The sequence below is a fragment of the Bos mutus genome, chromosome 11 (genome assembly GCF_027580195.1).
Source record: "Bos mutus isolate GX-2022 chromosome 11, NWIPB_WYAK_1.1, whole genome shotgun sequence".
NCBI lineage: Eukaryota > Metazoa > Chordata > Mammalia > Artiodactyla > Bovidae > Bos > Bos mutus.
Genome location: NC_091627.1, coordinates 73,810,136 through 73,837,605, shown reverse-complemented (window position 1 = coordinate 73,837,605; position 27,470 = coordinate 73,810,136). Strand labels below are relative to the sequence as shown.

At 38.4% G+C, this 27,470-nt stretch overlaps 1 protein-coding gene across 1 annotated transcript in view; it reads right to left on the bottom strand.

Moving 5' to 3' along the window:
* NRXN1 (neurexin 1) overlaps positions 1–27,470 on the bottom strand; it is a 1,230,870-nt gene that overhangs the window by 622,256 nt on the left and 581,144 nt on the right. The window contains exons 10-12 of the mRNA XM_070379598.1: positions 19,823–19,945; positions 4,919–5,300; positions 3,639–3,829 (exon numbers count right to left, since the gene is read on the bottom strand). Coding sequence (XP_070235699.1) covers positions 3,639–3,829; positions 4,919–5,300; positions 19,823–19,945 — 696 coding nt within the window. The remainder of the gene's footprint in view (positions 1–3,638; positions 3,830–4,918; positions 5,301–19,822; positions 19,946–27,470) is intronic.

Here is a 27,470-nt window from a genome sequence, read left to right as displayed (position 1 = left end):
AAAGTAAAATCCTAATATGAAAACAAAAGCAGGCTTCGCACTAAAATTCGAAAGTGAGTTAAATTTGGCCTCAGCACAGACACTGCATTTGTTCAGGGCTTTGAACTACAGCATCTGGATTAGTGAGTATAGGAGACCTGCTTTGGATCCCTTGGTCTGGAAGATCCCCTAGAGAATGCAATGGGTACTCACTCAGTATTCTTGCCTGAAGAAGTTCATGGACAGAGGAGCCTGGTGGGCCCCAGTCCATGGGGTCGTAAAGAGTCAGACAGATCTGAGCAACTAACACTTTCACTTTAAAAATACAGACACCTGGCCTTCCCTGTACATCATTCTCAAAAGATCATTGCTTCAGTCTGTCTGAGAAGGGTGCAGAAATATGAACCCCATGAACCCCACCACATAACTGATGTTTTTAATCAGGGAGACCTCACGCTGAGAGGAACTGAAGTATGTGGCAATGACCGTACACAGAGTGTAGACTAAACCTGATCGTTTTCTTTTAATTCTATAAGGGCCAAAAAAGTACAAAATAAAATCATTATCTAAAGTCAGTCACCTTTCATTGTTCTTGCATTTAGAGTGGCTGAACCCTACATGACTAGCTAGCGTGCCAAGGAAACAGTGCTGTTAAAAAGGAATGAAATTGGGTTATTTGTACTGATGTGGATGTACCTAGAGTCTGTCATTTAGAGTGAAATGAGTCAGAAAAAGAAAAACAAATATAGTATATTAACTCCTATATGTGGAATCTAGAAAAATAGTACAGATGAACCTATTTGCAGGGCAGGAATAGAGACGCAGATATAGAGAACCGATGTGTGGATGGAAGGCGAGTGAATTGGGAGATTGGGATTGACGAATGTGCTCAGCCACATGTAAAATAGATGGATGGTGGGAAGCCGTGGTATAGCAGAGAGCTCAGCTTAGTGTTCTGTTTTGACCCAGAGGAATGGCATGTGGGGTGGGGTGAGGGAGGTCAAAGAAGAAGGGGATATATGTATACATGTAGCTGATTCACTTCATTGTACAGCACAAACGCAACACTGTAGAGCAACTAGACCCCCCCCCAAAAAAAAAAAAAAAATCAGAGTAAAGAGCGCCTGTGGATGTTCTCCTTGCTCATTGAGCCCTCCTAATTCCAGGGGCATCCAGGTGGGAAGGAGAAACAATGTCTCGTTGCTCCTCCTTCAGGGTATCTCTGAGAACTTCCCTCCTCTAATACTTGACTTGGTGATACCTGATTACTTTTGGAGTCCTGATGTGGGTCTAGGGAATCCTGTTCTCTGCTCTGTAAATGTTCGCTTAGTGTCAGCCTTCTTGGAACAGAAAGCTCTTTGTGACAGGAACCCTACTGCCCTTTTCTCTGCCATGCTCTCCACATGGAGCACAAAACACTTAGTTAATACCCCTCATCTGACCAGGGCCCCTGGCTGCACACACCAAAACACCGGGCTTGCAGAAGCTGGGAGATGGCCACACCAGGGCCACAGCTTCTCCCCAGGTTCCCTCTTGCTGGGGACATACAAGGCAAGGGGGCTTCGTGGGGTCATTCTTGCCATTGGATCACACATCCAACTGCGGGTCCACAGCTTTGCCTCTTAATGTTCAAGTTTTAATTTTAGAAACTTGCTTTTACTTTCTGGCACACTCTGGTAAGTCTAAACACAAAGGAATTTCACAAGGTAAAGGGGGACATAATCATTAGTATAGAATCTCTTTGTCCACCTGAGAAATTTACCTCAAATGTAAATCGTGTTATTTTTTTAAACACAAAGGCACTCAGTCAGATGTCAAAAGTTAGCATCTTCATATTATATAAAATATTATTTTCAATTCCTAGTTTTCATTTTTATTACAGATAAAGCCTTTCTTATATTCAGAATCAGGAAACACTCCATGCTTTAATAAAAATCAGCTCTGAGGGTTTCTTAGGTTTGTAAAAGTCCCTTCCACCACTAGAAAGAATTCCATATGATGTCATCCAATTACCCTCACTCTGATTTTTTAAGGAACAATAGGCAAATATCTATTTCTCAGGAGACAGCGTCCTACTTGTCCTATAACACACCCACTGCCTGGCACTGCTTCTCGCTTAGGTCTGAGCAGTTCTGCGCATGTCACAGACTTCAGCCATGAACTGCTTCTTCCAGCCATTTTAGCCTCCCACCTGGTGTTCGCAGTTTCTAGGGAAGCTCATTTATGCTTACCGAGGTCTCTTCCTACACAAACAGAACCCCCAGCACACTGACTGTCACAATCTCTCCCTTTTCCTTGACAATTACCACCTGAGCCTGCTGTGCCAAACGGGGGCCCCCCACAAGATAGGGACGGAAAATGCCCTCTCTTCACTTAAGTCAGACAGAAGAAACAGGGTTAGCCTGTAAAATAGCATTTCGTTTGAGCTGCATTTTACTTTTTGAGCTCACCTATTAGATTTGTGGGCATAAACAGGCTCTCTTTGTAGTTAACAAGAGGCTGACTCTGAGACAAGGGTTACAGCCATCACCACATACTTTATGTTAGACAAATAAAGTACCGGGATTGTAAATATATTCTGCAATTACAGAAAGTGAAATCCTTTTCTTCTTTCACCCTGCTTAGAAAGAATATTTTTTTCTCTAGAAAGAAAGATTTTCTCTTTCCAGTTCCCAACTCCCCTATGTACTTGTCTTTCAAATCAAAGGGAAAGCTCTTATCAATATAAATGAACAGCTCTTGCCAGGCAAACATGTGACCATGATGATTCCCACAGGGCTTTGGAATATATCAGGACAGAACAGAAGGAGCCATGGAGGGGGCGTGTGTCAGAACTGAGGTTATGTTTTGGTCTGCTGAAGCAGTCGTTTTAACCCTATGCAAGTCATTCAAAGCTCAAATTTCCTGCAATCATATTAAAGTGCTAATAACCACTTGTTCAGTGTTTGCTGTCATGGTAAATGAGACAGAAGCTGTGGATATGCTCTCAGTGAATCACAAAGTCCCATTCAAATAGACACTTCTGTTATTTTCTCCTATTACTGACAAGTTTTTCAAGCATTTTGTCTTGCTCATTTGAGTAATCAAGTATCAATAAGGAAGGAAAAAAGTCTGTTCAGACTTTCTTAGCAGCTGGTGAAAGAATATTTGCATTGGTGTATGTGGGTTGGGCAGATTCATCATCAGAGACTCAGGGTACAAGCCAGCCTCAGACCCCTGCTGGTCAGGGGCTCCCTATGTATCTAGGAAATCTCACCAATAAAAGAAAACTAAAAAGCTCTAGAAGAAACTCATTAGGTATCTGGTTAACTTGACTCCAGATTGATTAAAAGCTGTTGGGACTAAAAGGTGTTGCAAACACCTACTTTTCTTTATAAATAACATGACTAAGAACACATTTTTCTCACTCTTTAAATTTTAATCATGCATGCATTCTTAGGTGTTGTATTTTTTGAGCTGCTATTAAAAATACATATGTTTCTGCCATATAAAAGGAGGAACAGACACTTGTGTGCTGTATTATTAACATCATGCTAGAGATGAAATTCTGGTCAGTCTTTGCAGAAGGCACACACACACACACGCCCCAAAGCCAAGGACGTGCCACATGTACATAGCCACGTGTGTTCCTGCCTGCTGCTCTGACTTTGCACACTTACTCTTAAGGTCCAAGTTCCTGGCTCCTGCCGTGATTTGCGTTGTGATTTTCGTGTCGATCTTTACAGTGTGGAGGTTGCTGGTGTCCCTTGATATCATCACGTTGTGCCACTGATTGTCATTAAGAGGTTTATTTGAGCTCCCTTTGATGAGGTTAGCACCATTTCCCAAATCAAACACGTAATGTAAGTACCTGGGAAAAAAGGGAAGGTGAGAAAGTGCCATCACTGTTTGAATTTTTTGATGGAGTCACACTACATATTACAAATATGAAATCTCTTTTTCAGCTGGTTTTGTCTTTGCTAGAAATCACGAGAGTGAGTTGTACATAAACATGTAGGAAACACTACTCAGTTTTGAGAAGGAGGATTCTTTATGGTCTTCAATACAGGAAACAGTGAACATACTTCTAAAATTGCGGTCCACATTCCACTTCATCACTGTGGAAAGTAAATATCTATCGCTACACACTCTTTGCTGTCACCACTTTCTCCATCCTCTGCCAACCACACTGAACAGGCAATCCTCAGCTTCTTTCACCTGGATTCATAGATCTTCCTACTTTCCCTGAACCTGTGCACGACCTTCCCTGACTCTCCGGAACCTCTACACAAGGCCATCTTAGGAAACTTCCTGGTGGTTTTCTGATAAATTTCTGTGTTCACTTGTATCCCCGCTGGTCATGTGCATCCATGCACCTTGTAGTTGGTGGAATGCAAAGTGTACATGAGAGTATATATATGGACACCCCTGGTGGCTCAGTGGTAAAGAACCTGTCTACCAATGTAGGAGACTTGGATTTGATCCTTGGGTCAGGAAGATCCACTGAAGTGGAAGATTCAAGATAATGTCATAAAAATCTTTTTAAATTCTTCAAGAAACTCTGACATAGAATTAAGCTTTAGTTAAATGGGATACTGTGGACTTGAAGTAATCTGATTGCATGCATTAGCTATTTAACTTAGCACAAATTAGCCGACAAGTGTGTAGAAATTCTTTTGTAGAATTACCATGCACATAGTAAAGAAATGCACATGTGAAGAGTAAGATTTATGTAATGCCTACAGTAAATTAAAACATTATTTTTACTTTATGTATGGAAATTTACGTATAAAGAACTGCACTGAATCCCTCTTAACTTTATAAGATACATAAGAAGGGATTTAAACAAATGCGTTATTTGCAAACCACCTTCCCTCTTCTGCTAAATGTATAGTTATGGAAAATGAGATTCATTTTCCCAAAGCTCTAATTATTTGTCATTGAACAGACCTACACTTACCCTTTAACTAACTCAACCACGATAAAGTCGTTTCCATCCCCACTGTTATACAGAATTAGTCCATCTAGGGATGTTGTCTTGAACTGGAAAAAAAGATGCATAGACGTGTAGGCTTGCAATGTAGCTAAGGCAACATAGCTTGATTTGGTCTTAAAGGTGACAGGGTCTGCTATGATGTTCCTGAAGCCAAACCTGGCATTGAGCTCACAATAATCTATGTCGCCATTTTTGCACAAGTCAATGTATGCCATCCCATTAAATGTCAGGCTCTGCAGGTGTCCAATGAAGTTGGAGGGAACAGAAGACAGATACCGGCGTTCCGTGATGATCCCGGTCTCTATATTGTGGAACTCCAGCCTTGTATGATCCCCTGCCATTTGACCTAAAAGGGAAGATGGTCTATTACTATTTTCTGCATCTACAGGGCACTGTCAACTTTAAAAAACAAACAAAGAAATGACCTTACAGGGTGAGACTGAATCAGATAATATTAATAAAGCTTTCTTAGCTCAAGTTTTAATCTCTGCTCCAAATTTTACATTCACTAAAGTTGTAGAATTTTTTACAGGTAGAAGAAAGAAGTGAAGAAAGGAAAGGAGGATTGGTAGGAAGGAAGAAGAAAAAGGAAAAGGAAGGAAGGAAGAGGGAGAGGGTGGGAGGGCAAGAGAGAGGGAGAAGGATTAGGGGCAATGATTGTCCTGCATCATCCCAACAGAAAGTGATACATCCCAGCTCCACGGTGATGTGATGTTTGTCTTTATTGAGAATGTACTTCAAGAAAAACAAACAAACAAAAAAAGCAACAGTATATTGTCCAACAGCAACAGAAATATTGAAGACCTGCTGACTGTTCTTCCAATATGAACCATGAAAATGTGTTTGAAATTAAATACGTACTTTGCACCTTCTCTTTTTGGTGCTGAATAATTTCCGGTCTTTCCTAGACCTAGTCTCCTAGTCAAGCAGAATTTCTGTTGATCTCTTCTGGACCTCTGCTATTTTCCTTGCACTTTGGATATAAAAATTGAGTACAACATACTGATTCAAGGCATGTCCAGTTTTTAGAATACCAGTAAAATTAGTCCACATTACCCCAAGGTATAATCTTAAACACCATAATGTGAAGCTTGGTTGCCAAGTTATTTAGTGATTCACTCTTCAATTCAACTCCATCCCTGTTCATCCCACCATCTTTCTGTACCAACCCCATTAAATGCTTACCTAGTCCTGTCTTTACCTCCAGAGTGATAACTATACCTACCATCAAGGTTGAAATAAAATTAACAAAAATGTGAACTTGTTTTCTAAAGCACAGCATAAATTATTCTTATCATCACTAGTAATTTGTCCCCAGCATCTTGTTCTTGTCTAATTAAACTGTCATTCAGTTTCTTTAGAAACTCAAAAATGTCATTTAAATTGCAATCAAGTTCTTCCAGGTGTTAGCTTCACTATTCAATTTGGCATAATTGGAAAATGTATTGAGCTTACCCTATCCCATCATCCCAGATATTAATGAAAATACGAATTAGAACTGATCCCAGTCTCAGACCTGAGAAAAGGCACTGAACCTTCTTCCCACGTGTAATGTAGATTGAACATCACCCGTCCCGGGCCTCCTTCAGCCAGTTGGACAAATTTCCATTTCTTTCGTCAAGACAATAAAATACTAGGTGAGATTTGAAAAGAAATCTGTGATTAAATTATAAAAGGCATACTTTTTGTCGTGCAATAAAAATTGCTGGCATACTCAATTGATTTTGATACTAATAAACTCATTGGTATTAAAAGTTCTCCCCCGAGTGGTACTTAGCTCTTCTTAATTCCTGCACCTCTTTGCTAGTCCTTGATCCTGACAACAGTTCCTGTCGTCCCTTACTATGCTGTGGATTTTTCTTTTTCAGTTATTAGTTTGTTCTGATTCCTTCTCTGTGAATGTGTTTTTTTTAAGACAAAAATTACCACTATAAATAGCTCTCTCTTCTCTCTTCTCCCCAAGATGCCTCTTTCTTGTCTATCCCATGCAAAAACGCAACGGGAAAGAGCAAAATCTGATTCCTTGTTGGATCTGTTTCTTTTACTTCAACCTTTGCATTTTGTTGCTTTTGTAACTATAATCACTAAAAGGATGCTGTCTATTTATAGCTGTAAGCATGCATAATGTCCTGCTTGGGGGGGACCTTGCCTCTCCACCTGAAGATTAAAGTGCCTTTGCTTGGCTCACAGGGAGACATTCTGACTCTGACACCTGTGAATGGCTGCAGAAAAGAGGATAATTAACACATCCCCTCCCCAAAGCTGGCCAAGCCAGGAAATATTTTGCAAGGATTTTGGCCTTTTTACTTTACTTAGGTACCTCCTCACCCTCTCTGTTCTGTGAAAGAAACTAGGAAACTGGCATTCAGACCCGACAAGACTCTAGGACACTAGTCTGCCACCGTCTCCAATGTCTGGCTTTCTGAATAAAGTCACTATTCCTTGCCTCGGCACCTTGTCTCCCGATTATCGGCCTATCCTGTGGCAAGCAGATCAAGCTACAATTCGATAACAATAATATTACTAAATCCTTAGAAATTCTGGTTTCTCCTATGACCTCATTTTTTAAATTAATTAATTTTAATTGGAGGCTAATTACTTTACAATATTGTAGTGGTTTTTACCATACAGTGACATGAATCAGCCACGGGTGTACCTGTGTTCCCCATCCTGAACACCCCCTCCCAACTCCCTCCCCATCCCATCCCTCTCACACAGAGTCCAGAAGACTGTTCTTTATCTCTGTGTCTCTTTTGCTGTCTCACATATAGGGTCATCATTACCATTTTCTAAATTCCATATATATGCATTAATATACTAGTTTGCATTCCCACCAGCCCTGAGCACCCTGTCTCATGCATCAAACCCAGACCGGTGATCTATTTCACATATAGTAATATACATGTTTCAGTGCTATTCTCTCAAATCATCCCACCCTCACCTTCTCACACAGAGTCCAGAAGACTGTTCTTTATCTCTGTGTCTCTTTTGCTGTCTCACATATAGGGTCATCATTACCATTTTCTAAATTCCATATATATGCATTAATATACTGTATTGGTGTTTCTCTTTCTGACTTACTTCACTCTGTATAATAGGCTCCAGTTTCAGCCACCTCATTAGAACTGATTCAAATACATTCTTTTTAATAGCTGAGTAATACTCCATTGTGTATATGTACCACAGCTTTCTTATCCATTCATCTGCCGATGGACATCTAGGTTGCTTCCATGTCCTGGCTATCATAAACAGTGCTGTCATGAACATTGGGGTACACGTGTCTCCTTTGATTCTGGTTTCCTTGATGTGTATGCCCAGCAGGAGGATTGCTGGGTCGTATGGCAGTTCTAGTTCCAGTTTTTTAAGGAATCTCCACACAGTTCTCCATAGTGGCTGTACTACTTTGCATTCCCACCAACAGTGTAAGAGGGTTCCTTTTCTCCGCACCGTCTCCAGCATTTATTGTTTGTAGACTTTTGGACCACAGCCATTCTGACTGGTGTGAGATGGTACCTCATTGTGATTTTGATTTACATTTCTCTGATAATGAGTGATGTTGAGCATCTTTTCATGTGTTTGTTAGCCATCTGTTTGTCTTCTTTGGAGAAATGTCTGTTTAGTTCTTTGGCCCATTTTTTGACTGGGTTGTTTATTTTTCTGGAATTAAGCTGCAGAAGCTGCTTGTATATTTTTGAGATTAATTCTTTGTCAGTTGGTTCATTTGCTATTATTTTCTCCCATTCTGAAGGCTGTCTTTTTACCTTGCTTATAGTTTCCTTCATTGTGCAAAAGCTTTTATTTGTTTATTTTTGCTTATTTCTATTTGTTTATTTTTGCTTATTGCTATTTGTTTATTTTTGCTTTTATTCCCATTACTCTGGGAGGTGGGTCATAGAGGATCCTGCTGTGATTTATGCTATGACACCATTTTTATCCCCTTCTTCAGTTTTATTCAGTGACCTTGATACTTCTCTGTGTGGCACTACCTCTTTGGTATCAAATAAAATTATCCTTTAATCACTTTCAAATACAAATCTCTAGTGGTGCCAGTAACATTTAATTAAAAAGCTATATAGAATGAAGAATCTGCAAAGGTAAAAAAAAAAAAATGACTTGGGCTTTTACATTTCCTTATATTGATTATTTTATCTTTTTCATTATATTAAAATCTGAGTCTTAATCTGGTGGACCCACCCAGATCCTGAAACTATCAAGTTTCTTTTTAAAAGCTACATGAATGAGCCAACTGATAGTAAGGGAGTATCCAAAAAAATATTTCTAATACTTGAAATTATATACTACTCTAAATTGTCCATTTATTGGCAGCTCTGAAAGACGAAAGTACATTGTGCAGCAGAACTGAGGAAGAAGTTTAGTGATAAAAATAACATGTAATGTCTGTTTTCTTTTCTCCAAGGAATAGAATATGTATGCAGACCATAAATAATTTAGGGACTAAATAATAAAGGTAAGACTACATTTCATTAAAAAAAAAGAAGAAGTAGTGCAAAAAAAAAAAAAAGTAGTAAAACAGTATTGGAGCAACCATGGCCCAATTACAAGAAAAATCATTATGGCCCATGTTCAAAAGCCTATTCTTTCTTTAATAAGCATATATAAATCACCTTGACAGTAATGGCAGATATACTTGCTCATGAAGGAGAATTAGCACCTAAAAGCCATTTTCCACTAAGAACACATTAATGGCTGCCTCTCAAAAATCCTTTATTTTTCAGAATTTATTCTAATGTTTAATCCTCAGTCAGCAATGTTGCCACCTCTAGTGCTGTATACATATATTGACTAAGGAAACATAAAGGACACTGAAGGAGAAATATTGTTAAGGCTCCACTCATTAAAGAACGCAGCATCTTTCCTAGACATTTAGTGGGAAGGAGAATTTGGAATTAGCAAAATGCTTCTGATCAAAGCGTCTAGGGTATCCAGGTTGATGATAATCTCCATTAAGAGTCAAACTTCTGGCTTGTGTTGTTTGTGTACAAACTTCAATTTCTAAATCAAATCTTTTTACCAAAACAGATAGCAAAATCTACTATTTTATGTTGGGTCCTACTCTGAGTTGGGTTACATTTCTGCTGCAGAACAAAAGGATCCACCACCCCCCACCCCAGCCTTAGATCAACTCATTGATTCACTAAAAGGTATTGAAAATTACCGAGAGTGGGCTATATGCATGAGTCAGGTGCTATATTAGGCAAGTAAGAAATAATGTTGAGAGGACCAGACTTGGCTCCTATTTTCACAAAATTCATGGTCTACTGGGGGAAGGCAGACAAAACCAGGTAAGAAAATAATTAACTATATAATGATAAAACTGAGAAAAAAACGCTAGGTATTTGATACACAACAAATTGTGCTGGTAAATATGGGACGGGGGCAAGTGCTTGAGTAGATATTTAAATTAAAATTGAAGGACTAAAACAGGAAAAGCCACATTAAAAACCGTAAGATAGGAATGGAAAGGTGGATTCCAGAAAGGAGAAACAGATCAACAGAGGCACTTGGGAGAGAAAGAGCCAGGGAGTGTGGCTGGAGAGGCATAAGTAGGTGAGGTTAGTGCTCAGATGAGATCGGAAGAGGAAGAGGTCAGATATCACAGTGTCTCCTGATTATATTAGGAACTACTGAAGGGTTTTAGGGAGACATAGCCATGAAACTGTGTGTGTATGTGTATTTAATCTTTCTAATGTGGATATTTATTTTTGGGGGGGGGCTCCAAAATCACTGCAGATGGTGACTACAGCCATGAAATTAAAAGATGCTTACTCCTTGGAAGAAAAGTTATGACCAACCTAGATAGCATATTCAAAAGCAGAGACATTACTTTGCCAACAAAGGTCCATCTAGTCAAGGTTATGGTTTTTCCAGCGGTCATGTATGGATGTGAGAGTTGGACTGTGAAGAAAGCTGAGCGTCGAAAAATTGATGCTTTTGAACTGTGGTATTGGAGAAGACTCTTGAGAGTCCCTTGGACTGCAAGGAGATCCAGCCAGTCCATTCTGAAGGAGATCAGCCCTGGGATTTCTTTGGAAGGACTGATGCTAAAGCTGAAACTCCAGTACTCTGACCACCTCATGAGAAAAGTTGACTCACTGGAAAAGACTCTGATGCTGGGAGGGATTGGAGACAGGAAGAGAAAGGGATGACAGAGGATGAGATGGCTGGATGGCATCACTGACTCGATGGACATGAGTCTGAGTGAACTCCGGGAGTTGGTGATGGACAGGGAGGTCTGGCGTGCTGTGATTCATGGGGTTGCAAAGAGTCAGACACAACTGCGCAACTGAACTGAACTGAACTGAATGTGGATATAATAGACTGGAGACAATTTGAAGTAGACTGTTTACGTTAGAAATGGAAAACCATGGACAAAATTAGATAATTGTGCCAATATAATTTCAGGATTTACTAATAATGTATAGAATGCTGGAGAAGAGGGATACGATAATGATGACTTCTTCCAGGCTTGGGTAACCGGATATGCGGTGAATAGAGTTCAATGAAGGACATATACACTAACATATACACACATACAAAACACATAATTCCAGATTATTTTTTTGACAGTCTAGGGGATAAATTGAAACCCCAAAACTCCCTACATTGGGATACCAAATAGTGTATAGGACACTTTCTCATCTGAGTCCTGGGGAATCTCTCTCTTCTGGAGTTTCTTTGCTGGCAACTGCTTATCCTCATGAGCCTCAGTGTGGTCAGACATTCCCAGGAATGGCCTGAGTATGTACTGTATTGTTTTCAACTTGACTTAACAGTATATAAAACTCTGATTTAAAGATGTAATCAAAATATAGGACTTTGCATGAAGAGTCTCCAGTGATTTCTTTTATTTATTTATTTTCTTATTCAGTGATTTCTGAACTTGCTGTCAAATTTAGTAAGAAATCGCCATTGCTTTTCTGATGCATGGCTAGTTTCATGTGGTCATTAAAATGTTTGAAAAAAATTCCATTCCAAACTGAAGGCTTAATGGCAAAGTTCCATTGCATCTTTGAAAACCTTTCTATGTCATATAACTCAAGGCTGACTTTTTATTATTATGAATTGTTGACTTTCATGATATCTTTGGCAAAACATAATTTCCCAAATATGAATCACCCAGATGAAAACTGATCAAGGTAAATTACTGTGAAAAACAAAAAACAAAACATTGTCTTGAGCTCTGAGCAGCAAGATGCTGGGAGCTGGGGGAAGGAAAGTGCTGGAGTGGGGTACTGGGGGAGTTGCATAATTTGGGTACATTATCAATGCTTATTTGGCTTATATACCCATTCATCTTTTAGCTCTGAGAAAGAACAAGTTGGTTTTCACAACTGAAAAAATGTTCAACTCCTACAGAACAGAAAGAAGATAGAATATAATTTCTGCTCTAAGGCCTTGGCAGTTTTGAGAAAGAGTAAATAGAAGGCTAATTTACTGAAATGCTAGTCTATACTTTGTTCTTCCTTCAGTTCTAAGAAACTAGCCTAGTTCCTTTTAGCACTTTGCCTCAAAGGCTATTTTTTTCTTGGCAAAAAGTGGAAGACAACTTTCTGGAAAACAGTGCTTTTCCAATCTTTTGTGAAGGCATAGTTTGCAAGATGTTCAACAAAGGAAAAAGAAATGAACAAAATGCCTTTATGGTCTAAACTAGATTTACCATTGACTGGGAGAGAGATGAACATCGGTGGAATTTAGCAGTACTGAGCACCAACATCCTGTCATCTGGTAAGATTCAGGGGTTCAGAGAGAATTACTGAGGTCAATATAGGAGGACTGAACCATAGTTCATAGGCTGCAAGAATCAGCAAAGACTCTTTGCCCCACTTAGGACAGGAACAATAGGGTTCTTATAATTTAAAGGACAAACTAGAAGAACTGTCTTTTTGGTGAGAATCAGTGAAGACAGAAGCCAACAGGAGCTTCTGCATGATTCAGGATGGGTGGGAGTAGGGGCCACATGACTATGATTAAATATTCTGTAAACCCAGAAGAAAGGCCTAAGGTCTCATTTAAATTGATATTAAAGCCATTAATAAATGTGCCATTTCTTGCACACCGCAGTTGGTGGACTCAGACTTATAATTTTATTAATACATGCTGGGGGGAAAAAAAAAACTCTCTGAAAAAAATGTGTCTGCCGTCCAAAGTTGGACATCTCAAAAGGGAGTCTTTTTTCTTTCAGATCATGAGCGAAACTTTACCAATGACCTATGAATTCCTAATGAAGTTGTAGGTGCCAGAGTTTCCCAAAATTAATCAGCCAAGGAGACACAGGTTACTTTACCATGAAGAAACAGGCCATGCCCAGGAGCAGAAGAGTGGAAACATGTTACATTAACTTACAAATCATGTCCCTGGAAGCAACCTAGATGTCCATCAGCAGATGAATGGATGAGAAAGCTGTGGTACATATACACAATGGAGTATTACTCAGCCATTAAAAATAATACATTTGAATCAGTTCTAATGAGGTGGATGAAACTGGAGCCTATTATACAGAGTGAAGTAAGCCAGAAAGAAAAACATCAATGCAGTATACTAACGCATATATATGGAATTTAGAAAGATGGTAACAATAACCCTGTATACGAGATAGCAAAAGAGACACTTGTATAGAACAGTCTTTTGGACTCTGTGGGAGAGGCAGAGGGTGGGATGATTTGGGAGAATGGCATTGAAACATGTATAATATCATATATGAAACGAGTCGCCAGTCCAGGTTCGATGCACGATACTGGATGCTTGGGGCTGGGGCACTGGGATGACCCAGAGGGATGGTATGGGAAGGAGGAGGGAGGAAGGTTCAGGATGGGGAACACATGTATACCTGTGGTGGATTCATTTTGATATATGGCAAAACCAATACAATATTGTAAAGTTAAAAAATAAAATAAAATTAAAAAAAAAGAAGAAAATAAAAAAAAAGAAAAAAGAAATCATGTCCCAACAGTATCAATTCTGAGTACTCCTTTGAATCCATCATTTATTTGTTCCTATTTCTATAAGCAAACTACACCCATATAAGTATCTATTCACTCTGCTTCCTAACATTATGTTCACTGCTGCTGCTGCTGCTGCTAAGTCGATTCAGTCGTGTTCGACTCTGTGCGACCCCATAGACGGCAGCCCACCAGGCTCCCCCGTCCCTGGGATTCTCCAGGCAAGAACACTGGAGTGGGTTGCCATTTCCTTCTCCAATGCATGAAAGTGAAAAGTGAAAGTGAAGTCACTCAGTCGTGTCAGACTCTTAGTGACCCCATGGACGGCAGCCCACCGGGCTCCTCCATCCATGGGATTTTCCAGGCAAGAGTACTGGAGTGGGGTGCCATTGGCTTTTCCAGTGGTATATAAATACATGGCAGTAAACAAAGAAATGATATATTGACTGGAAGTTGAAGAAGTCAACTCACTAATGTAGAATATAATTATTCATTTAGGAGTTTGGTAGGAATCTATGCAACTGAAAAGATGTATCTTAAATTTTAATGAAAATTAGCTGGTGATTCTGGAGAAGGCAATGGCACCCCAGTCCAGTACTCTTGCCTGGAAAATCCCATGGATGGAGGAGCCCAGTGGGCTGCCGTCCGTGGGGTTGCACAGAGTCGGACACGACTGAAGCGACATAGCAGTAGCAGCTGGTGATTCATTTAGGGAACATTTCTGGAGTTTTCTGCTTTGATATTATTTTCATACTCTATTCATCACTTCCTAATGCAAAATAGTTGCACTGATTTAAAAAGCAGGCTAACACACAAGTGTTACTGAATACATAAGAATGGGAGGGAATAAACATAACTGAAATCCATAAGATTAATTGTATTTCAAATGAATAATATAACTACACTCATGGAAAAGAAAGGAAGAAAAGAAGAAACAAACTAATCAAAGTTATTTGTAAATAGTATTTGACTATATACATTAAATCTTAGGCAGTAAGAAATAAAAAGAATCACAAATTAATCCTGAATTGCTTTTAGTCAGGTTATTAGTTGTGGGATGGACAATGTAAAGCAATTCTGAAACTATCATCAATGTGTTACTGGATTGAGCAAACGGGAAAATGACATCACTGGGAGCCAAGGTTCCAAATTGGAAGAAGAGACATGAAAACATGAAATGGGCATCTAGGTTGCTTCCATGTCTTGGCTATTATAAACAGTGCTGCGATGAACATTGGGGTACACATGTCTCTTTCCCTTCTGGTTTCCTCAGTGTGTATGGCATTGAAACATGTAAAATATCATGTAGGAAACGAGTTGCCAGTCCAGGTTCGATGCACGATGCTGGATGCTTGGGGCTGGTGCACTGGGACGGCCCAGAGGGATGGTATGGGGAGGGAGGAGGGAGGAGGGTTCGGGATGGAGAACACATGTATACCTGTGGCAGATTCATTTTGATATTTGGCAAAACTAATACATTTATGTAAAGTTTAAAAATAAAATAAAATTAGAAAAAAAAAAAAAAAAAAGAAAACATGAAATGGGGAAAGAAACAATGCTGTAGAAACGGTCATGCTAGTGTGAACTCATGTTTTCTAAAATATATGTATATTTGTGTGAACATGTAATTTATATGTATGTATGTGTGTGTATATATATATATATTTATGTGGAGAGGCATATTAAAGCAAATACACATACACACATATGTTCACTGCTGTTAAGTCGCTTCAGTTGTGTCTGAGTCTGTGCAACCCCATAGACGGCAGCCCATAAGGCTCCCTTGTCCCTGGGATTCTCCAGGCAAGAACAATGGAGTGGGTTGCCATTTCCTTCTCCATTATATGCGTGTGTGTGTGTGTGTGTGTGTGTGCATATATATATATATATATTTATGTGGAGAGGCATATTAAAGCAAAGACACATATACACACATATATAAACACACACACTTATGGGCTTCCTTAGTGGCTCAGCAGTAAAGAATTTGCCTGCCAATGCAAGAGATGAGGATTGGATCCCTGGGTCAGGAAGATCCCCTAGAGAAGGAAATGGCAACCCACTCCAGTATTCTTGCCTGGAAATTCCATGGACAGAGGAGCCTGGTGGGCTACAGTCCATGGGGTCACAAAAGAGTTGGGAATGATTTAGCAACTAAACTCAGCAGCTATATATATTCAGGTATATGTATTTATACTTGAGTGTATTTACCATCTTAGCCTCCAGAAAAGGTTGCAAAGCAGTGCTGAGCAAACCAATACCAACCACCTACACCTAATTCTCCACTAAATAGAAAGCAAATGTCTCAGTCTGGGGCTGGGGCATGGTAGTAAAAGTTGTGCCTGAAATATTCTGTTTTGCAAAAAAATTGAGGAAAAAAAATCTGAGGTGAAGGCATGTTACAAGATCACAGAGACCAACTTCATGGAACTCACAGTGGCCCAAATAGGGACATTTTAAGCACCAAAATAATTAAGTAATTATACCTATTTGAAAATACAGAAACTTGTAGGTCCATATCAATAAGGAAGGAAGGAAAGAAAGGAAGAAGGGAGGGAAGGAGATAAGGAGGAAGATGGGGAGAGAAGGAAGAAAAGAAAAGGAAAGAAAAAAGAAAGAAGGGATAGCTCTTGTACACAGTAGAATGCTAAGTATTGACTCTAAACGTGGAAAGAGTAATGGGGTTTGAAAATAATCATTTATAACTACTGTGTTAAAGACTGGATCAGGAAAAATCTTCAGTAGGTGATAATCTGGGGCAAATATTTGAGGAAGATATTACGATATTTTCATTGTCTTAATATGTCTCTCCACAGACAGTTTACTAGTTGTAAGGGAGTAAAACATATTAATCATACAATGGAGAAACTGGGCAACATATTGGCCAAGTGTTAAAATCAGGAGTCAAAAGATATGGATATCGTTTGTCCCCAGACAGGATACTTTAAGAAGATCACACAATCATCAATGTGGTATTTCATCCAAGAATGTTAAAACCTGAATTCAATCATCATGAAACATCAGATAAGCCCAAAGAATGACTGTATGTGGATAAAAGATCAGAGGACTATATATCTTTTTAATTTGTCAATGTAATCAAAGACAAAGAAAGTCTATGGCAATGTTTTCAATTAAAGGAGACTAAAGAGATATGAGCACTAAATGCATTTAGTGTATATAGAGGTGAAAATGCTATAAAAGACAGCATTGGGTTACCTGACAAAAGGGGAATATGGGTGAGAGGACAGATGAAATATATTGCGTCAACGCCAAATCTACTGACGTTAGTAGCTCTTTGTTCTGTAAAGGGATATTCATACCTTTAGAAAATGTGCACTGACGTATAATATTTACAGTGAAGGGCTATTAAGTATATAACATTCTCACTTGGCTAAGAAAAAAAAAGTGAAAATGTCAAAGCAAATGGGATAACATGCTCACAATAGTAAAAGTATATCACTGTCGTTTTACTTTTGAAATTTTTTATAAACTTGAAATTATTTCTAAACAAAACTTTAAAAAAATGTGTTGCCCCAGTCTTTTGTTTCTATACCTTCTTCAGCCACTGTAGTTTAGGACTTCACTGCTTTACATTCTGAAGCATTTAGCACATTGCCCAGAATTCATATTGCTCAAAACATATTCTCAACTCATTTTCCAGCTTAAATGCAGTGACTTCCCAACTGCCTGAAAACCTGTGAAATATCAACTCCTTCATTTGGAGCACTGACCTATTGGCATCCAAGGCCATTCTAGCCGTGTCCGCTGTCCTGTGGTTACATGAAACAAAACAAACCTTCTCTGCTGCCTGAACACTAGTCTGTCTAGCCTCGTCCAAGCCATTCTACCCTTCCCCGCATAATCTTATCTGTATTATCCTTTCTTTACAGCGTTCAAATATTATTGATTGCCTTAGCTATTCCTGAAATCTTTAAGCTCTTCTGAACCTCAAGAACATGAATTGTTTACTCAACCTTTTAGTACATCATATACTATCCCAGAGGATAAGTGTGATTTTGATATGTGTTTTTTATATATATATATATATATATATATAAAATCTTCATAAAATCATGCTATATCTGAGAAAGTACTTATCATAGTCATATATATATAAGTATATTAATAAATATAAATAAATGAACCATGAGTTAAAAGCAAACAATTTTTTTAAAGTTAACAAACAGAATTAAAAAAAAAAAAAAAAACACCTAGGCTCTCTCTCAGTTCTGGTAACAATGGCATTTCAAAGTAACATGTATACCTGTGGTGGATTCATTTTGATATTTGGCAAAACTAATACAATTATGTAAAGTTTAAAAATAAAATAAAATTAATTAAAAAAAAAACAACAACAAAGTAACATGTCATTTTACCTCTTTGAGTCTCAGCTTCCTGTCTATAAAATGAGAATGCATCTACCCTGTCAATGTCATAGGGCTGTATGAGATTTGAGACAAACCTAAGGGACTAAAGAATGTTCTACTGTGACCTTCACATGTCCTTGTCTCTGGCAGTTATTTCTTCCCAACCTCTTATACATGATCTCAGATCCTAATTTCTGCCCCTTTTGATAAAACCCAGACTGTCCAAACAATGGATGCTAATCTACATAACCAATTTACACCTCTTCCAAGAAGTGCCTTTACCAAAACTAGCTGAACTTCAGCTGACACTCCTGCCAAAGCCCTATAAAAATTCTGCCTCCCTTCCCTGAGTTCACACAGTTTCTTTAGAGACTTATGTCTGGCAATTTTGAATACAGGCTTATGCTAATAACTCCCTGGTTGATTTTCTTCCTGGGAGAAGAAAATGGCATAACATAGCAGTGGTTTTTAAATGCCAATCCATGGGCCAGCTGTTTTAGAGTTCTTTGGAGAGATTTTGAGAAATAATACTAATGGGCTCCTCTCACACTTTCTGTGGTGTCTGGCCAGGAAATGATCCTGTTAAAGCTCTTCAGATGATTCTGAAACAAAGTAAGTTTGCTCCCACATGAAGACAAAAGTTTTGCAAAGCCATAAAGGGCTAACGAAATACAAGACAGTGAGAGATCTATCGGTTGGTAGTTTGCTTCGTCTGAACTGCGAATGATTCTCTTAGAAGTTAAAATCCCATACACATTATTTCTTCATTGATATAATCACCCGATCTCTGAGAATGGAAACCCCCTTGAGACTGAATGTAGAACAGACATTTCTGTGCTGCACAAGGACCATCTTGCATCTTGCACTAAAATAATTAACAGGGAGATGTTCTCCTAAAAAACAGGGAGCTAATATCCCAGCGGGTCATATGCTTGAAGTTATTTTCAGCAGAGAATAAAGGTGAGCCAATTCCTCTTTCATTTGGTTTCCCTCTGTCGCTGGCGTGGGCCTTTATATTCCTCGCCTCAGTCAGAAATCCACAAATCAGGGACTGAACTTGACATTCTTAACATTAGAGCTTAACCAACAGAGCTAAATGGCCAAAACTGATCTATCATAGCTTAAAATAAAAACCAGTTCACCTGACAGAATGCCGGCGTATCTATCAATGTATCCAGAAGCTAAAAAGTATAACTTGCTGCTGTTCATCGCCTAAATATATAAGGAGGAAACTGAACAGGAAGTGGCCTCCAAACAATAACTTCAATATTTTATGAAGCCCTGAGATATTTATCAAAGCATAAAATTAAAATATAACTTCTTGAATTATTAAACGGAAAGGAACATGACAAAAAATTGTTGCTCATTTGAGAGAAAAGAAAACAACATGCAGCTTATTAAATTTAATTGCTGCTGGAAGAATTTGAATAAGAAATGAACTGCGTCTATTAGCTTCAAGTTATTCATTTGGTTTTCAAGGTCACCTGCAAGAAATAGGAAAGTCTAAAGCTTCAGCAAAGGCAAGGGCGATAGGGCTTTACCTGTCATGGCCTGCTGGTCATCCACCGTTAACTTTAAACTTTTTCCTCGGCGAACCACACGCACTGTGTGCCATTCGTTATCATTGAGGTTATAGCCAGCAAAAAGGGTCTCGGGACCTTTGCCTGTAGAATATGCCAAACAGTCATTATGGACACTCAGAATCAGTCGAGCAAATGAACCTCACAGAGAGTGAGAGAAAGAGACAAAGAAAGGGGGGAAGCAAGGGAGAGGGAGGAGAGAGAAAGGAATGAAAGAAAGAGGAGAGAAAAAGACAGAGGGAGGAGAGGCTGGCTGGATCAATTCTCAAGCCCATTAGAGTCACAGCAAGCAAGGAAAATTACCAGTTAATAGATATTCAGGTGTAACAGTTTAAGAAGAATCTTTAACATTATGCATCAATCAAAGACAAACAAATGCACCTGTTGTCATAAATAGGCACACTCAACACAGCAATGCTCCCAAATTTGCACAAACTTTTCCCTCTCTCAGAAATTTTCTTGTTTTGCACTATCTCTTTTTTCCCCTTTTTTTTTTTGGCTAATGAAGTAGATAGCAGTCATAAGACATCTTCTGACCTTGGGGAGAGATCTGACCCTAGGCCATTATCTAACAATTTTCAATGAATGGCACCTGGTTGATTAGGCCCTGGCAAGGAGGTTGCTCTGGGTATTAGATTGTGTGATGACTGCTCTTTGCACTTATTATCATGTACCTTCAATATTCACCAGGCTTTTAAATTTCTGGAATGTGTCTGAGAACTAGTGAAGGCCCAGAGAGTGGGTATGGGTAAAAGTACTGACTCTTAAGAAGTGAAGAAAGTGAAGAAAAACACTGTCCATAAAGGGCCAACTGTTGAGTGGGAGGGGAAAAAATGATTAAGCAGTGGTACGAGGAAGTGATTTCCAGCTAAGGACCAAAGGAAAAAGAGCCAGAAGTGTAAGCAACTGGAAAAGTAATTGCAAGCGAACCTATGTAAACTTGTGCAAGTTGAATTTAAGTTGGCTTAGGAGAAGGAAATGGCAACCCACTCCAGTGTTCTTGCCTGGAGAATCCCAGGGACAGAGGAGCCTGGTGGGCTGCCGTCTATGGGGTCTCACAGAGTCGGATACGACTGAATCGACTTAGCAGCAGCAGCAGCGGCAGGACAGAGACTATATCAGAAAGTATCTGTTGACGTTATTGAAATGACAAATTAAACAAATGTCTCTTACACATAAAAACAAAGGTAGGGAAAAAAAGAACTTTTAATAGAACTGAAAATGTTTTATTAAAAATAAGCCTTGCTAATAATCTGATATTTTGATTCATTTTAAAAAATCATGAAGTTTTTAATGATACATCTTTTGGTGATGGATTCCCCCCCACCCTTTTTTTTAACGTACTGACATTTCTTGGTAAACTAAAATGACTAAAGACATGACATTTAATTATACGACTTTCAGTTGATTCAGGATCAGGGTGGGGTTCACAATTTCTTCCACCAAATTCTACCAGACAATCTAGCCAATGTCCAAAGATCATAGGATGGTGTATGAAAATACCAAGAAGAAGGAGAGAGAAAAGAAAGAAAAATAAATTAGGGAACTAAGTACTAGAAGAAACCTAAGCAGTCTGTCCAACAAAAAATCACTGCTTTAATACTGCAGACTACTATACTGATTTCTCTCTTAGAATGTTATTGATGAAACAAGTTCTGTCTTCCTTGTTTGAGGTTTCTTTGAGGCTTAAACTGAGCCAGTGATATAAGTTAAATTTTGCAGGATGAATTGCCTTCTGTCTTGGGTTTCCCTGGTGGCTCAGATGGTAAAGAATTCACCTATAATGCAGGAGACCTGGGTTCAATTGCTGGGTCGGGAAGATCCCCTGGAGAAGGGAATGGCTACCCATTCCAGCATTCTGGCCTGGAGAATTCCATGGACAGAGGAGCCTGATGGGCTACAGTCCACGGGGTTGCAAAGAGTTGGACACAACTGAGCGACTAACACTTTCAATTTTAAACAGAACCATCATTAACATTAGTAAGCATTTCTTTTGTTTCTTTAGAGAAGTTAAATCGCATCTGGACACACAAATAAAAACTAGTTTAGATAGAAGAGTTTAGAGAGATTGATCATTAAATAACTAGAGGAAGCCTGTTCAACAGCTGCAGTTCAACAACTGCAAAAATGCTTTGAGACCAAATGTTGAAAGCAAGTCCCAGGATCAAAGGAACTCTTTCTAGTTTCAACAGTGAAGTGTTTAATAACTGCAGAATCTTAGCATCCTACTGGCAGCAAGGGACATTCTGAGTTTTGATCTTTGAAAAGAGAATATATCATTTTTAAAGCTATTTTTATAGGGTAGATCTTATTTCTCTTAGAAATGTGTGCTTTTGAAGCAGTCTCACTCCCATTCTCTTAATTTAAGTGTTTTGTCAAGAAAAAGAAGCATAGGGGTGATATCATCATTATACCCCATTCTGGGCTTGATCTTGCGGTGAAATCATAAAGCTTTATCCATGAAACAATAATTTCCATAACAACAGGCACAAAATCCAATTAAAAATAACCCTTTGGTTCATGAAAATCTCTGTGGACCAACTTCAAGCTCCTTCCCTGCATTATTAAAAATGTGAAGAAATTGATTTTGGAAGAGGCTTTTTTTAAATGCACTTAATATTCTCAGTTTAAAACAATGTTATTTATGTGACATGAAGTGTCATGGAAAGTGAACTGGACAGGGAATTAAGGATTGCGGTTGCTGGTCCTTATTTGCTACTGAGAAGGAAGTTGGGTCCTGGTAAATGTTTGTTATGTACCAGGCACTTTATTAACTTATTTCATCTTTACCTTATTATCATTTTGCTGGCATGAAACCGAAGGCCTAGAAAGCTAAAACAACTCAGCCCAAGGTCACATAGCTAAAATGTGATAGACATGTCTTCTCTCCTAGGTCTGACCTAGGATAATTTATCCTCTGTTGAAATTTTGAATTTCAGAATCATTTGTCCCTACGGCAGAATTATAGTCATTCATACCATTAGTGATCTGAATTCCTTTTAAAATTTCTTTTTCCTTTTAGGATATCAAAACATATCTCATTGATTCTAACCTTTCTCCCAGCATCAATGTGTGAGCTAGGGAGGGAATAGTCACAAAACTGTGGCAGTGGTTAATTATTATTTTTAAATGGTGGAATTATTTTTTTTCCACCTGTAATCTCACATAAAGAATATAAAAATCACATAAAGGGGAAGTTGCTATTCTGTTAAAGAGGCAGGCCAACTTGTCCCCTAAGGCATCACCCAGAAGCCCTGGACTCTGCAGAACCCTCTGGGGTTGAGGGGGAGGCGGCGGGGGGAGACACTCATTTCTTTCTTTAGGAAAATGATGAGCTTATTAGAAAACTCCAGCAAAGGCTTTTAAAAATCATTTGCAAGTAACTTTTTCTTTTCAAAGTTAGATTAAGAAAAAAGATTTTTCACTGAATTAAAAAAAAACAATTTTTCTAGAACATCATTTATTACAGTACCAAGGTCCACAGTTATTCAAAGCTACTTTTTAGTCTACCTACATTATCAACTCTTTAACATGCATTTTCAATACTCTTTCTAACTGCAAAGTCCAAATTCATAAACTCTTTCCTGAAGATTTTATAAGCTATTTCCTCTTATATCATGTGAGTTATAGAACTGACTGCCTTTCCTTATCTCTTTCTATTCATCATAAAGTCAAGATTCAGGGTATATGCTTACTTTCAGCAACTTGATTCTTTCTTTTCTTAAAAAAACAAAAAAACTGAATATTGACCTTTCTCCCTAATTAATCATTTAAGTTATTTTTGCTAATCACTTTATATTCTATTTGAAAGTATTTTGTCATAAATCAATAATGAATTTATTTAATGAAGAAAAGAATAGCTTCACATGGATGTAGAAATAACTAATTCAACTCTCCCATTTTATAGATAGCTCCATGGGAGGTTAGTTGACATGTATGTATACAACATCACTGATCATTTCAGATATTATTGCAAATGTACTTTAAATTTATTTTAATATTTGTTTCATATTATTTCATGAATATTTCAAATTTACTTCATATTCAAGATGTATATAATAGCAATTTTGGATACTTTTTGTAAGAAAGCTTTCTGTGCAAATGTCCTGTGAAGTATATTCATTATTTTTTTTTTTTAATGTAGGGGGGAAAATAACATTAAAGGACAACAGTGAAGATTAAAACAAAGCTAAGAAGTCTAGGAAGCAATGTGATTAAGGATGTCTAGTAGACTATAATGACAGGTGTCCCTAGAGTTGAAAGTTAGATGTAGCTTGAGAAAATCAAACCCAGACCTACTATATTTTGATTTTTGATACTGGATGCTTGGGACTGGTGCATTGGGACGACCCAGAGGGATGGTATGGGGAGCGAGGAGGGAGGAGGGTTCAGGATGGGGAACACATGTATACCTGTGGCGGATTCATTTTGATATATGGCAAAACCAATACAATATTGTAAAGTTAAAAATAAAATAAAATTAAAAAAAAAAAGTCAAAGAAACAGATCAAAAAAAAAAAAAAGAATTAGTGAAATGGGGGGGAGATATAATAGTCTAACTCAAGGAACAAACTAATAGCTTAAAACACAAAAAGAAGATAAAGGTAGTTGGTCATTATTTACAACAGAAGATGCACAATAAAAATAAAACCTCTTTTGGAAAAAAAAAAGTTCCAGACTTGAGGGCTGCAAAGGTTAGACTCATTGCATACCCTTTAGGTAGCTATTTCCTTCCACTGGTATTTTTTAAAGATGCTAACTACATAAATGGGTCATCCGTATGAGGTACCCATTTCTCACTATAGTTCAAACTAGTTGGTTCTAGATTTCCTTTTTGTTGCCTTAAACAGTAAATGTAAGTGATTTCTATACGTAACAACCTAGAAATTTGAGAAGCTAATCTGTTTTATCAATTAAGCTATTTAAATATGGGGATTTGAATAAGTATTTCTGCAAAGCCACAACCCAGCAAACTGCATAGATGATGGGCAGGTAGGAATTCATTTAGTTTGCCTTCTAGAAATGATCTATCTTCATTTTATTAAGAATAGGTTGTGCCTTTTCAGCCACAGCTATGTGGGCTAAAAATGGGCATCACATGAAAGTGGGGTTTCTACAGTACTTCTATAAACAATAACAAAAAAATTCACATTGCCTTAGGGATATAAATTGGTTCTGTCTTTATATGTAACTCTTTTTTTAGATCATTAAATTGCCTATAGCACCCAGCAATTGAATTAGAAGTTATTACAGCACCATACATCTTAGAATTATGAAATTTTGAAACTGAATGATCCATGTTATAGAGAAGGCAATGGCATCCCACCCCAGTACTCTTGCCTGGAAAATCCCATGTACGGAGGAGCCTGGTAGGCTGCAGTCCATGGGGTTGCTAAGAGTCGGACACGACTGAGCGACTTCACTGTCACGCATTGGAGAAGGAAATGGAAACCCACTCCAGTATTTTTGCCTGGAGAATCCCAGGGATGGGGGAGCCTGGTGGGCTGCCGTCTATGGGGTCACACATATTTGGACATGCTGAAGCAACTTAGCAGCAGCAGCAGCAGATCCATGTTATATCTGCTGTTTATCTAGTCTCATTTAACTAGTCTTATTCATTCTGGATTATGTGGTTCCCATGTGCTTGTGCTTAGTCACTCAGTCATGTTCAACTCTGCCTATCCATTCTTCAGTGGATCTTCCTGACCCAGGAATCAAACCCAGGTCTCCTGCATCGCAGGTGGATTCTTTACCAGCTGAGCTAGCCTACTAATTTAGTTTAAAAATTATTTTGTGCCAAACACTGATCTCAGCATTGGGAATGTCCCAAGTTAGATTTTCAAGGAGCTTTCTATAACTTACATTCTAGTAGATCTAATAGGGATCAAAATACTTCTGGCAATGGACCAAATGAAGCTCTGGGAGTTGGTGATGGACAGGGAAGTCTGGCGTGCTGCAGTTCATGGGGTTGCAAAGAGTTGGACATGACTGAGCGACTGAACTAAATTGAATGGACCAAACAGTAAATATATTCCACTTTGCCAAATTTGGTTGTCATTGCAATTACTTAACATTGCTATTGTAGTGCAAAAGCAGCCATAGACTATACGTAAACAAATGGATATGGCTTTGTTTCAATAATTATTTGTTTAAACAGTAGGCCAGCTTAGTTCTCAGGTCTTTGTACGAGACACATAAATAAACAGACAAATTCCCTTTTCTTCTGCCTTCACATTTAGTATTAAAGATATAAGCAATGGAAAAATAGTCATGAGTTTGAGTCCAGAGACCGGAGTTTTAGATTGACTGTGGCCATTAACTCCAACATAACATTAATTATTGGAGAAAGAAATCACAACCCACTCTGGTGTTCATAACTGGAAAATACCACGGACAGAGGAGCCTGGTAGGCTACAGGCCATGTGGTCGCCAAAGAGTCAGACACAACTTACCAACTAAACAACAACCTTAATTATTCTAACTTTGTCTAATGCTCCCACAGCTCTTGGTCTGAGTTTTCTTATCAGTAAAACAATGACAATAACAAAAACTAAGAACAATTTTAAAAGGCTGTAAATGGCATAAACCAACTGCAAAGTCCTTCTACTTCTAAAATGTAATTACCTTTCCTGTTCTACAAATTTAGAATAGCAACTTTCATTAAATGCATGACATTTGTGTATGTGTATAAAATTAGGTGTCTATGTATATCAAAATTTCCAGGTATTAAGCTTTATTTGGCAGTTGACTTTGAGGACTATTGCCTCCAGTGGGAGGCAGGACCCAGTGGGAAGCTGGAAATAAGCCTTGTCATTGTGACAATAATAGGAAGAGAGAAAAGGCAGGAGAAACAGAAGCAGGAACCACCGCTGCTGGGTGCCTGAGTCATGGCTCCTGGCAACAGCACTTACACCTGGAAGTGACAGGAGGATGTGTTTCTCAGGTTGTAATTATGACACCTTCAGCCTGCTATTCGACTTTGCCATTAGTTTCTGGTTTTAAAATAATTACTTTAAAAAATAATCAGATTGCTCCTTGAAGGACCAACAGAAATGAAAGAAGAGTCATTCTTATTAAATGTTTCTGTTTTATCTTTCTCAATTTTTATACTGGGCTGGGAGCAGAATTTTTTGTTTTTATTTCCACATGAATCAGTTAGGAAAGCTGATTAAAATTAGAAACATAAATGGCACTGTCAGATTAAGATTTTTTTTTTTTTTTTTTTTTGCAATATACTAGCCTTACAAGAGGAAGGACCAATTAAATGATTTCTGAGCCTAGTAAAGACATGCAACTCTTGTTCAAAATGTAGTATTTCAGAACAGTGATAGCTAAGTATTTACCCAAAAACAGGCCCTTCTAAACACAGAGCCCTGGGTAACTGCACAAATTGCATGCTGTTTGAGCCACCCCTAAAGAGGAGTTGAAGTTTTGTGCTTATTTATTTTTAAAGTTTTCTTTTAGTTAGCTCTACATTCAGGAATATGCAGACAAGACTGCATTTATCAACATAAGAGGTGAGTTACATCACCCTCCCCAGTTTGTGAGCCCTTGATGGCAAAGCCTCTGGGGTATCAGAAAGGCTGTCTGTCTCAGAGCTGTCTTGTTG